General features: G+C 42.3%; 1 protein-coding gene across 1 annotated transcript in view; it reads left to right on the plus strand.

Annotated features, from left to right (window-relative positions):
- The first annotated feature begins 10,480 nt into the window (after positions 1–10,480).
- Positions 10,481–13,178, plus strand: part of Nipal2 (NIPA like domain containing 2) — a 72,484-nt gene continuing 69,786 nt past the window's right edge. Inside the window, exon 1 of the mRNA XM_026383473.2 lies at positions 10,481–10,661. Within this exon, the coding sequence (XP_026239258.1) occupies positions 10,518–10,661 (144 nt within the window). The 5' untranslated portion in view covers positions 10,481–10,517. The remainder of the gene's footprint in view (positions 10,662–13,178) is intronic.

Here is a 13,178-nt window from a genome sequence, read left to right on the forward strand (position 1 = left end):
ATGGGCTTCTAAAATTTTCTCTTCTGCAGCTAGGTGGGCTTTCAAAGTGCAAGCCAGGCATTCACAACATTGCCAGAGGGCATATTGTTAAGTGGGGTGTTACAATTTGTGAAAAAAAAAAGATACTAGATAATGATATTTTAAATGCAGAGATCATGTCTAAAATGGGAAATAAATACCGATTCTTATGTGAACTGTATTAGGGTTCTCCAGAGGAACAAAACCAATAGGATGTGCTTCTGTATTAGAGAAAGAGGTTTATCTTATGGAATTAGCTCATAAGATTGTGGGGCCTCATAAGTCTACAATCTAGAGGACAGGACAATAGTTGGAAATCCCAGCCAGAGCCTCTATTGTGGCCTTGACTCCAAAGGCAATCTGGAGGCAGAATTCTCTCTTCTGGGGGAACCTCAGTCTCTGCTTTGAAGATAAAGATTGAATGAGGCCCACCCCTGTTAGAGAGGGTAGTCTGCTTTACTCAAAATCTACTGGTTTAAATATTAACCATATCTTTAAAAGAGTATCTTTGCAGCAACATCTTACACTGGTGTTGGACCAAACAACTGGGCCCCACAGCCTTGCCAAAGTCTCAGATAAAACTTGTCATCCCAGGGGCCTACCATATTTGAGAAAGCATTTAGGATCACTGTATTTTTTTTTTCATTTTTGTAATCCTCCCAGCTAACAAAGTATTTCCTCTACTAGGAATTTGCTCAATATTTACTTGGTGGTAAAGTTAATGAAAGTGTGCTAGGCTTGTGTTTCCAATAAAGTTATGAGCTTGAGGGACAATATTTCTTTGCATTTCCTGTAACTATGGCAATCACATAGGCCAAATTTTCCAAGGTAGTACTGATGTCTGGTGCTCTGTTCCATTGTCACACCATCGTGTGTCTTGGTTTTTAGTTTTAGGAAGCACAGTTACCATACCTTTAACAAGTGGTTGCATGCTGAACACGGTCCATAAATCTCAATAAACACTTATTAATTTAAATGGAATTTTCAGACAGTGGATAATTTCTTTAAAATATGACAAAATACAACTGGGGGAAATGATCATTAATTCCTGAGACACAAAATGCAATCTGGTTCTTGTGTTCTAAATGTTCCATGTCCAGTTTTCAGGGTGTGGTTATAATGAATTGCTGAGCCAATATGAAGTAAGATACTTGGTAATCCAGGACAAGTTTAAACAATGTTGAACATTTTCTTTTTTTTTTTTTAGGGTGAGTCAACTTGCAGGTAATGTATCCAGGGAATACAAAGAGAGGGTGGAATCCAACTAGAGAAAGACAAGTAAGTCCTTGTTTATGGAATTTTTATGCAGGTACTAAATGGTATGCCTTTAGGAGGAGGGTGGAACTTTCTACTACCTAAGAAGACAGTAGAATCTAAGAATAAACACAACATTAAGAATCATCTTTTTTTCCCAGTAAAAGATTACTTGGGGCTTCTCTGAATCATGGAAATTATTTTCCTACTTTATAATCTGATATGATTTTTCAAACTGCTGGTTTGTTCCAAATTGATATTTCAAAAGAGTACAAATTATACCACTTGGAATTTTGATAGCCCTGGTGAAATTTTCAAGTTATTATTTTAAAATGAGTGATGAATTATCTTCAGAGAAGCCAAAAAGTATTTGAACCAAAAGCCTTCAGATACTCAGTCAAAAAAATTAGCAAGATTTAGTGACAGTGGATAACATATGGGAGGGATGAAAGAAGTCTTAACTGTGACAGGAGTCTGAAATGATGCTGATCCCACTATTAGAGGCACAAAAATCAAGACACAGTCGGTTTAGAATATTTAATAGAGTGAAGGTGCTGAGTGATATTGAATGAGTCAAATTTACCCTGGAACAGGATAAACAGCTGGAAATACAGAACAAGAACGCAGGTGAGAAATCAGAACCAGAGCTCACGTTTCCAGGACCTTCATTATAGAATTTAAATATTTCCAGACTATCGGACCATGATTATCCCTGGCCACTCTCACATCTTCCCCAAATCACAGATTTATTCTTTTTGGACTCCAGCTGGATGTAGTGGTTTGCAGGCTCTTCCTGGAACATGCGCACACTCTTCCCTGACCTGGAATGGTGTCCTCCTTTCCCCAATCCATGTCCATAGCCCACACCCCAACTTCAACTCAATCTTCAGGTCTCACATTAGGTGTTGGTTTCCTGAATGTCTCTTTACATGTGCATGAGTGCGTGTGCACACATCTGCAAACAACATCTGCATGCATACACATACCCCCATACACTCCTGGCCTAGGTTATCACCCACCCAAACACCTAGTATTTACTTTCCCCATTACACTATGTTAAAAGATCCTGCTTATTCCACTCGAGTTTAAGTTTCTCCAGGGCAGAAGATTGTACCCTTCCTGTGCATTATTGTTTTGTAACTCCATTACAGAAAGAGATAGGTGATAGTTGCCTACTTCAGATAATGAGCTTGAACGTGTTGGGAAATGTTAATCTCCTGTTGTGTCTGTGTCCTGTTGAATGAATGTTGGGGCTTTGATGTTTCATTCTGATGTGTTTTTTCAGGCAAGGTGAGTAAGGTAAAGCACACCCCTGTGGGCAGAGGACATGTCTTCCAAGAAGCCAGAAGCTATTCTCCTGAGCAGCCACCTGGGAAAGAAGGGGTCCTTAGACATGAAGGGAGCTGAGCCCTGCTTGGTGTGCTTTCTTGGCCTGGAGCTGTGCTTCCCCACAGAGCAGCCGTTAGACCCATGTGGCTACTGAGCACTGAAATGTGCTAATCTGAATTAAAATGAGTTCCAAGTGTGAAATTCATACCAGATTTCAAACTTGGTACAAAGAATTAAGTTTTTATATTGATTACAAGTCAAGATGAGAATATTTTAAATATAGTGGGTAAAATAAAATCCATTGTTACAATTAATTTCAACTATTTCTTTTTGCCTTTTTCATTATGTGTGTAGCTATAAAAATGTTTAAAATCACATGGCTTGCTTTGCGTTTCTAGGTGACTGGTCTAGACTTTGGAGGAGGTCCGTTGGGAAATTGCTATGGTTTGGATCTGGAACATCCCCCAAAGTCTCTGTGTTGAAGATTTGGTCCCCAATGCAGCAATGCTCAGAGGCGGGACTGTTGAGAAACACTTGGACAGTGAAGGCCCTACCCTCATCAGTGGATTAACCCAGTGAGGGATTTATAAGTTGATGGCATTATTGGGAAGTGATGGAAGCTGTAGGAGCTGTAACCTAGCTGAACGGAGTAGGTCTTGGGTGCATGCCCTTGGGGACTATTTCTTGTCCCTGGACCTTTCTCCCCCCACCCTCCTCCTCCCTCCTCCTCCTACTTCTCTCTCTCCCTCTCTGCTTTCCAGCTGCCTGCCATGAGCTGACAGCTTTCCTTTCCCATACCCTTCTGCCATGAGGTTCTGCATCTCCTTAGGCTCAAAGCAATAGAGCCCATAGACCATGGACTGAAACCTCTGAAACTGTAAGCCAAAATAAATCTTTCCTCCTTTAAGTTGTCTTTCTCAAACACGTTGTCTTAGTGATGGAAAGCTTACTAACATGGAGGTAGTGGAATCTTTAATAGGTGGGGCCTAGTGAGAGATCTGTAGGTCATCAGGGCATGCTCTTGAAAGGGATTTCGGGATCTTAACCCTTTACCTTCTTCTTTACTTCCTGGCTCATAATATAACCAATTTCACTCCACAACCTGCCTCTACTATGATGTGTGCCTTGCTACAGGCCTAAAAGCAATAGGGTCAATCAATCATGAACTGTAACTTCCAAAACTTAAGCCAAAATAAGCCTTTTCTTTTCATAAGTTAATCATCTCAAGTATTTTGCTAAAGTAATGAAAAGCTAGTTAAAACATTATTTTTATTTGTTTTTTTAACTGTGATTAAATGCATTGTATATTGACTCTGGGTCAGGCATGGCAAAGCACTTTTAATTGTCTTGTGGAATCCTCATTAATCACCCTGCAAAGCAAGAACTATTATCATTCCTATAAAGAAGAGAAAACTAGGACTTAGGGGAGTAAAAAAATTTGCCCAAGGCCACACAGCTGGTCAGGGATAAAGCTTGAGGTCTGCCTGAAAGTCATTTGCCACAGTTAATCACCATGCACTTCGTTGTATTTCCATGCAAATAATAATAATCACACTCCAGTGTGCTGAAATTTAGTGACTTCTAGAATCATCCCTGTGGATGCAGATAAACAGGACAAACAGGACAAAACCATTAACTCAGTGCGTAAGGACGAGGAGAGGGGTTTTCTTGTCTTGCTGTTCTTTGTTTTAAGCATGTGCAGCATGAGAGGGACTTTTCCCAGGGGCATGTGTGAGCCGGTCATGTAGCCATGACACTTGACTGGCTAGACACGTTGAGGAAGCTGTGTTTGGAAGGGGAAGCCTGCTGGAGATGCAGACGACACTCCATTGCTGATCCTGGAAAATTTCACACACAGTAAAAAATTCTAATTAGCAATCTGGGTCGAAAGCTGTTCCTGGAGGCTGCTCTCCAGACATCAAGCTGTTCCGTGGTGCAGGTGCCGCCTAGGCTACCACTCGCCATCCTGGCACATATTTGGACTTTCTGCTTTCATCAGGGGTGTTTGGTATTCCTTCCATACTCTCCCTGTGTCCCTACACTTGTTTCAGCTGCCCCTTCTCTCAGTCCCTGCCCAAGGCCCCGTTCTCCTTGAAGCTTTTCTAGACCGTGTCTTCTCTGGGCAGTGTCTACTGGGGGCATTTTCTTATCAGGGAGGAGCACAGAGTAATCAGAAACAGCAGTGGCTCTGACAGTTTGGGCCCAGAATCGTCACACAGTCACTCCATCTGTAAGGGTCCGGTGAACGTCAGAGGAAGAGACCATCAAGAGACCGACTCATGCAAAAGCAAAAGGGGGTTTATTGAGGATCCAATCCAGCGCGCTGGGGCTCCAGGCTCACTCAAGAAGGGAGAGCGGCCAAGAGCCCCCAGCAGGGGTCGAGCAGTGTTTAAGTACACTTTTTTAGGGAGGGCAGGGACTTTGCATACATCAGAGCAAATCATCATGAGGCAAGGGAAAATTGAACAACAACTCTCAAACATGATTAGTCCATTCATTGGCGGGAACAGGTCAGGCAGGGGTGATAGGTCAGTCCTAAGTGGGGGGTACATTCAAACTGATTGGTTTGGGCCCTGAATGCCTACTTGCCAAACTGCACAGGGTCCAGGTTATTTAACAACTAAATGGTCAGTACCGGGCATTGTCTTAACTGCCTCAGGAATTTCAGGTTCTGTGTGCAGTTCAGAAACTTTACAATACCTAGTCCTTTACATTTTAACTCAGGCTTTGCAACTTAGAAACTTTACCCTTTCACATCCAGTTTGCATTGCCAAAGCAAGCCATGTAATTAAGCCCAACATCACTGGGAAGATGCTTTTAGTGGGAGGAATTGGGGGTCACTGAGCTGTGGTGGGGATTATCATGCAGATATCTCTGCCTGTGGGGGCATGAAAAACTGGGACTCCTTACAGTTCTGAATCCAGGATGTAAATACAGACACCAGGAGCTGCTGTGGCTAAGATCTCACAATGTGAAGCAGATCTGAGGATGAAGCCCATCCCCCACAACCATGTTCTTACATCCAGGGGCCAGGATCTACCCCACCCTCACAGGTTTTAAGCAGGACTTATTGAATTTCCCTTTGAATTGGGATTCTGTTATTAGAAATGTCACGAAACCTAGCAAATATATTCACTTACCTCTCAAATTTTTTAATTTTTTTTTACCTTTTGTTCTATGCTTGATGCTTCTCTTTCTAGCCCAGGAGTTGGCAAACTGTGACGCCTGGGCCAAATCCAACCCACTTCCTGTTTTTGTAAATAAAGTTTTATTGGAACACAGCAACATCCATTTATTCACATGTCATCTGGGTCTACCTCCATATGGCCATGGCAGTTGTGACAGAAATTATATGATCCACAAAACCTAAAATATTTTTACCCAGTTCTTTACAGAAGAGGTTGCTAAATATTGCTTTAGAGCAGATGCTAGCTGTATGATTTTTCTGGTGCTGGGGACTTCCAAATCTATTTCCTGGGCCCCGCTCTTAACTGTGCACCTTTATTCTGCACATCTATTTCTACTTGAATACTCCACAAGCTCCTCAAATTCAGAATATCAAACAAACTGAACTCACCCTTTGTGGGATTCATGCACTGGGTAACTCAGGTTCAGAGAGTTTCATTGCTATATAGTATTCCATTACCTAAATGTATAAAAATTCATTTGCCTACTATTCCTGCTGATGGATACTTGAGCGGTTTCCAGGTTTCTTGCTATAAAAAAGTGCTTTTATCCTTGTATGACTTTCCCCCTGTCCATGGGCAAATGTTTCTTTGTGTAGGTACCTAAGAGTGAAATTCACATACATATCTGCATCTTAACAAAATATTGCCAAGCTCCAATATCAGCAGCATTAGCCTTGAATTTCTATTTCTCAACATCTTTAAAAATGCACAGCATAGAAATTTTTAAAACTTTGTTTTTGACAACCAGTGGATATAAAAATAGTTCTCATTGGGGGTTTTAACTTGTATTTTTCTGGCTATTGGTTAGATAGAAGTATTTTATATATGATTATGTAGCCACTCATATTTTTTTTCTTATTTCAAAAATGACCATGTATGTTTTTGCTCATTTTTCTAGGGTTGTATGATTTTTTTCTTTCTGGTCCTAGGACTAGAACACAGGGCCTCATGTACTCTAAACAAGCACTCTACCACTGAATTATGTCCCCAGCCCTGATGGTATTTTTCTTAACTGACCTATTAGAATTATTAATACATTCTGGATGTGAATTATTTGTCAGTAATCTGAGTGATAAGTAAATCTTTTCAGTTTGTGACTTATGTTTTCACACTTTGCACAACTGATTTATAGCAGTTCTTAATTTTGGTATAATCACACTTCTCAATCTTTTCTTCTGTGGTTTGTATTTTTGTATCTGTTTAAGGAATCCTTCCCTCTTCTAAGGTTATAAATAGTAATGGCCCAAACTCATCCAGCACTTCTTAAGTGTTTGGTACTCAATATTTCCTTTTTACAGATAGACGAATTAAAAGTTCAGAGAAATTAAGCAACTAGATCAAAGTCACCCAGCAACTAAGCAGTGGAGTCAGGATTTGAACACAGATAATCTACCTTCATTCTTTGCGCTATAACAACTGCCAAACTACTTTTTTTTTTTTTGTAGGGATTACCTCATAATGTTATTCTAAAAGATACCAAGTTTTGCTTTTCTCATTACAGTCACTAATCTGGAATCGGCTTTTGTATATGATGTGTGAATTTTGAATTAATCTTTACCTTAGACCCTTACACACACAATATCTAGTGTTGACTGATTCTTGCCAAAGATAATAATTTAAAAAAAAAAAAAGGAGTTTCTTTTATGTTGCAAGTGGAAGATTCCAAGCAAGGCTGGCAAATGTAATCCTATTCTCCAAGTTCATGGTGCAGTCCCTCTTCAAATGATGTGGTACCAGAATAGAATTCTTTGAATTAATCAAGGAAGACAGACCTCCAGGTTGAGGCACTGAAGACAGGAGGTTGATCAAACACTTTTGGCATCCTGTAAAGTGAACAGGATATCCCCTGCAGAACCCTGCAAAAGGCAGAGGCCACCACAAAGCACAGAACAGTCTCCACAGCTCCGCCTACACAGCTGGGACCAAAATAGTTCACACGGCATTCCTGCCGCCTCCTTGTGAACTGTGTGGGAAGGCACTCTGGTCACGAATTCTTCATTGAAACCACCCACATACACTAGGACAGCAGCAGCAATGGCAATGGCATCTTGGAATCCGTTGAACAACATACAACATGTCGTAGGCTGTACAATCATATCTTTCTGCAGCGAATACTTTCTTTCCAAATTAGAGGCTTTAAACAAATATAAAGATACTGAAAATTATTTTTTTTAAGTTAAAAATAAAGTGAGAACGAGTTGAGTGGAGCAGAGAATATAGGGGCCGGATCATAAAGGGTCTCATGCTAGGTTTAAAATGTGAACTTTTTTGTGTCAAAGTTGAGAATGGGAGGCATTTTAAACTGGAAAGGAACACGATCTGTTTAGTGTTTTGCTTGTTAGAGATGGCAAGACTACTAACCTGGCTGATAGAAAATACTTTAAAAAAAAAAGTGATCATGCCAGGATCTGCTGGTTCCCTCTGCCATCCCCAGTCTACCTTGTTATTCCTGGCTGGCAAAGCTCACCTCCTACTCTCAAGGCTGGAAAAGCCCAAGAATCACTCTCCCAGTCTCCTTGCAGTAGGATACAGGCATGTGATGCGTTCTGGCCAATGGGATCTGGGGGTGGGGCAGCTTCGGGGGTGGTTCTAGAGAAAGTTTTCCTTTTTAAAAGAACCAGGCCCATGTCTAAAAGCTCTACAGGGCAGAAAAATCCAGTGGCAACGTCATAGAACCATATAGAGAAACATTCCCTTTAAGATACAGATGCTTATGGCTTAAGCCGCTTTGATTTAGATCTTCTGTTACTTGCACTCTAGGGCATAGGTGGAGAAAGAAGCATTTAATAAAGTCACCAAGATGAATTAATATGATGTTATTTAAAAAAATACAACTTTTCCTTCAGATATTTATTTTAAATAAATTGGCCTCTTTAAATTAGGAATAGTTAACCATCATCATTAACTGTTCACAGAACATTTTGGTTGCTCAAGCAAGAAACTACACAACTTCTGAGATGATTCGTCTTATTTTTTTTTTCTGTATCTGAAAAGATTGCTTTTCAATTTCTTCTCTTATTTGCACATTTCCCTTAAGAAATAATCAGAAGGGCAGCGGGGAGGCACACTCATGCATTGCTGGTGGGACTGCAAATTGGTGTAACCAATCTGGAAAGAAGTATGGAGAGTCCTTTAAAAAACTTGGACGGGAACCACCAATTGACCCAGCTATCTCACTCCTTGATCTATACCCAAAGGACTTAAAAACAGCATACTACACTGACAACCACATCAATGGTTTCAGCAGCACAATCCACAATAGCCAAACTGTGGAACAAACTTAGATGCCCTTCAATAGATACATGGATAAAGAAACTGTGGTATATATACACAATGGAATATTACTCAGCAATGAAAGAGAATGAAATTTTGGCATTTGCAGGTGAATGGATGGAGTTGGGAGAATATCATGCTAAGCAAAGTCAGCCAATCCCCAAACATCAAAGGCTGAATGTTTTCTCTGATAAATGGATGCTAATCCATAATGGAGGTGGGGTGCATAAGATGAGTGGAGGAACTTTGGGCAAAGGGGAGGAAGATGAGGGGAGGAAGCAAGGGGATAAGATAGTGGAAGGAGACAGACATCATTATCCTAGGTACATGTATAATTGCACGAATGTTGCGACCCTACTTGGTGAACAGAGAAGTGAAAACTTGTGCTCTGTGTACAATGAATCCAAGAGCATTCTGCTGTCATGTATAACTGATTAAACAACAACAACAAAAAAATAGGATCTTCACTATTCCCTGCTAGGCAGCAATTCTCTTTTCTCCAAGGTCTCTTTCATGAAAGAGCACATTATTTAAGCACATTATTTAGGAAGAATCTCAGCATTCTGTAAGTGAAAGAATTCCAAGTCCCAGCGCTTCAGGCAACAATATAAAAGCATGTTATTCTTAAAGTGCGAGATACCTTACTGATCATTGTAGTAATACAATTTGAAAACAGGTAAAACCAGAACATCTGGTTAGAGCTCTTAACATCATTCATTTCTCATTTCACATTTCTCTCCTGTCCTAAAATTTTATAAGCAGTAGCTGGCAACTCTTCAGCCCTTCCTTCTGGTCCTTTCTGAAGGAAACCCCATTCAGTCATCAAATACACGTGGGGATCCTCCAGCTACCACTGGGGGTTCCGTCCTTCATTCCAGGAACAGTTAGTAAGCATCTCTGAAGCGCTGGCACCAAGATTATTTGCTGGGATCTTTATTCGCACATCGTTCACAGTATTTGGGGGAACTCTTGACTCTTCCATATGCAAACAATTTTAAATCCAAATGTGAGGATCCCTGCACACGTAACAGAGAGCTGAAATTGCCCGGTACAGTCCGGCGAAGGTAGCTCTTGGGGTTATTAGCCAATGGCTCCTTGCTCTTCCATTCACTAGGACAGAGATTTGCAGGAGGGCATTGGAGACCGTCTGATTCTCGCCCCGACAGGGGTGGGCGGCGGGCGCGGACTGGCCTGGGCTCTGCCCCGCAGCGTGGCGCTGGCCCCGCGGGCTGGAGGCCGCAGAGCGCGGGGCTCCGGCGGGGCGCGGGAGGCGGCGGCCGCGCGGGGCAGGGCTGGCGGAAGGGCGCCGCACCTGCCGCGCGCGGGGGCGGGAGCCAGGTGGCCGGCGCGTCCGCCTCGCAGGGCCACCGGGCAGGAAGTGGCTGCGGAGCGGCCTGCTGGCGGGGCGGCCCCGCGGGGACACGGCCGCGGCCAGAGCGCCAGGAGCGAGACCTAATGGCGGCGCGGGCGCCCGCGGGCCCCGGGGACGCCGCCTCGGCCGCCCTGGACGCCTTGGACGAGCTGTCCCGCAACTTCACGTACTGGGCGCCGGACGCGGGCAATGGCTCGCTGTCGGGCGAGTGGTACCGCAGGAACCAGGTAAGGGCCGCCGCCCGCACCGCCCGGGGGGACCTGGGCGGGGCCGCGGCGCCCGCCATCCGCGCGCAGGCCGGCGGGGACTGCAGGCGCCCTCCTGCCCCGTCTCTGAGCGACGCCAGCTGTGCCAGTGGGGAGAGCTGACACGCGGCGATGCCACACCTGACTTGACTGCCTCTCATTTGGCAGAGAGGGGGACCCCCAGGCTTCTGGACCCCCGCCACTGGGAGAGGACACTCAGTACGTGGCCTTGACCTTTGCGGCCCATTGCAGGGCCTCGGGTCCCCAGCCCGAGTGCACAGCCTGCTCCCAGAAGGAGACCCAGGGTGTGGGTGAATCCTCACTCGTTTTCACCCCAGAACCCTTGTACAGTTAAAAAAAAAAAAAAAAGACATCGGGTTCTTAGAAGTAGGAAACTCATTAAGAGCATCCGAATGTCACCTCTACGCAGATGCTCTGGTGGTGTGTCCCCAAGTGCCTAGTGCTTCCATTTCCGTGTGAGGAACACTGATATTCTCAGGTCGTAGTTGCATGGCTCTTTCATTCTTCATCAATGACCCTTTGGGAAACATCAGCATAAACAACGCACTTAACAATACCAAAGGGGATTGGACCTGCCTTTTTTTTTTTTTTTTTTTTTTGGTTAGGTCTAAAGTTTAAAAAAAACAGAAACAGAAAGAAAGAAAGAACGCAATCTCTGGTGAGCCGTGCCTCTTGCAGCGTTTATATTCTTTTCCGTGGGCACAAGTGAGCTTGATGTAGTGGTTTCCAAGCTTCCTCTTTGTTTTCCTAAGTGCTGCTTTGTTCTTATTCTTTAACAAAAACATGAATCTTTTTATTTTACAAATTTTAACCATTAAATATTTGTTGTTATTGGAGTCAATGTGAGATTTTAACCAATATCAAAGGTCCAGGTTCCTTTTATGCTTGAACAGTGTCTTGGATGTTTGTTTCTAAAGTCAGATGATAATTTATTTATATAAAGATAAATACGCGTGTCCATGTTATAGGTTTTCAAAAGATGGAAGAGTATTGTTTCAAGTTTACTTTGCCACAAGAGAGATTAAAATGGGAAATCTCAGGGGACTGAAGACTTATTCTGCTCCCACCCCTTCCTTTTACCCACAGGAGTTACAAGGAAAAGAATCACTTTTATGGAAACTTCTTGGACTATATCTTTTATACTATGCTTATACTAGAAGCATTTCCAGTGAAAGTTTAGGAATGAATTGCCCACTCTTGGTAAAGAAATTAGAGGTTTAATAGATTTGACCTACCATGGCATCATCCATGGTAGGTCAAACATTGTTTTCACAGTGGAACCATCTGCAGTCATTAGTTTTCTTTAACATTTCCTGGAATTCTTGATTGTCTTGGCTTCTGTTACTTGAACACAGATTGTCATGTGACATTAAATGTGAGGCAGATAATGTTTTCAAAGCTTAACTTGCCTTTGACAGTTCATATTTGTACATGATAGAAGGGGTGTGACCTCTATATGCTAAATGAAATTACCAAGCTTATATCTAAACTGTTGTTGATTTGAAATAAGACTGTATCAGCTTTTTCCATTCTTGTGCAAATTTAGACTGTCTTAGATCACTGTAGTATTTTTTTTCCTTTCAGTAATTGCTGAAAGGATAATTACTTTCATGTTAAGCAAGAGTAAAAATTGATTTTAAAAAATCCATTCAACACACATTTTATTGAGTGCCCCTATTGTTAACCAGGCCAGTAAAAATTTAATGGAGTCCAATTTTTCTTTCTTTTCCTTTTTGACACTAACTGATTAGAGATGACTGAACATGGGTGCAGCTCCAGAATAACAAAGTGTGAGATACAAATTTCTGACGCTGGTGATCACAATTAGCCTCGGTTGCTGGCTAGCCAAGATTTAGTGCTCCTTGTTAGGGTTCACTGATTTTATCAAATCTGAAATATTTGCACAGTATCTGTTTGCTGATAGTCCAGCTTTCTGTACCTTTCACAGTGATTACCATCAGATCTGCTTAATTAATCTTACTCTATTGAGAAAGACTGATTCCCCATGAAATGCCTGCATGTGGCACATGGCTATTTAACAGTAGCTGCTTAGAAACAATGTTGTCTAAGGCAGAAACATGAGTGCTTCTAGAGGAGGAAATCTCAAAGCATGTAGAAAGTGCTAACTCAGTGGGGAAGATGTCTTGGGGAGCCAGGAAGGTGAAGTAGTCATCCTTTTGCATGCAAGAGCCTGTCTACTTGGTAAAAACCCTGCTATAGAAGCATGGATGTGACACAGTTCTGCACAGTTGGATCCACAAGTTTTCAGTACAAAAGGATAGTGTTCCTAAGATGTTTATTGAACTCACTGTGCTGTACAAAGTACTGTGGGGTTATTTGGTATAGTTCAAGATCCAAAACTTTCCTTCCATGAATGTTGTTAGGTGTTTGGGAAGATGTAAATAACTCCAAGACAAAGAGTATGTGGTGGCATATGTAAATGATATGAAGTCCTGCAGCAGGGGCCATTCTGGATGT

The sequence above is a fragment of the Urocitellus parryii genome, chromosome 7 (genome assembly GCF_045843805.1).
Source record: "Urocitellus parryii isolate mUroPar1 chromosome 7, mUroPar1.hap1, whole genome shotgun sequence".
Classification (NCBI taxonomy): Eukaryota; Metazoa; Chordata; class Mammalia; order Rodentia; family Sciuridae; genus Urocitellus; species Urocitellus parryii.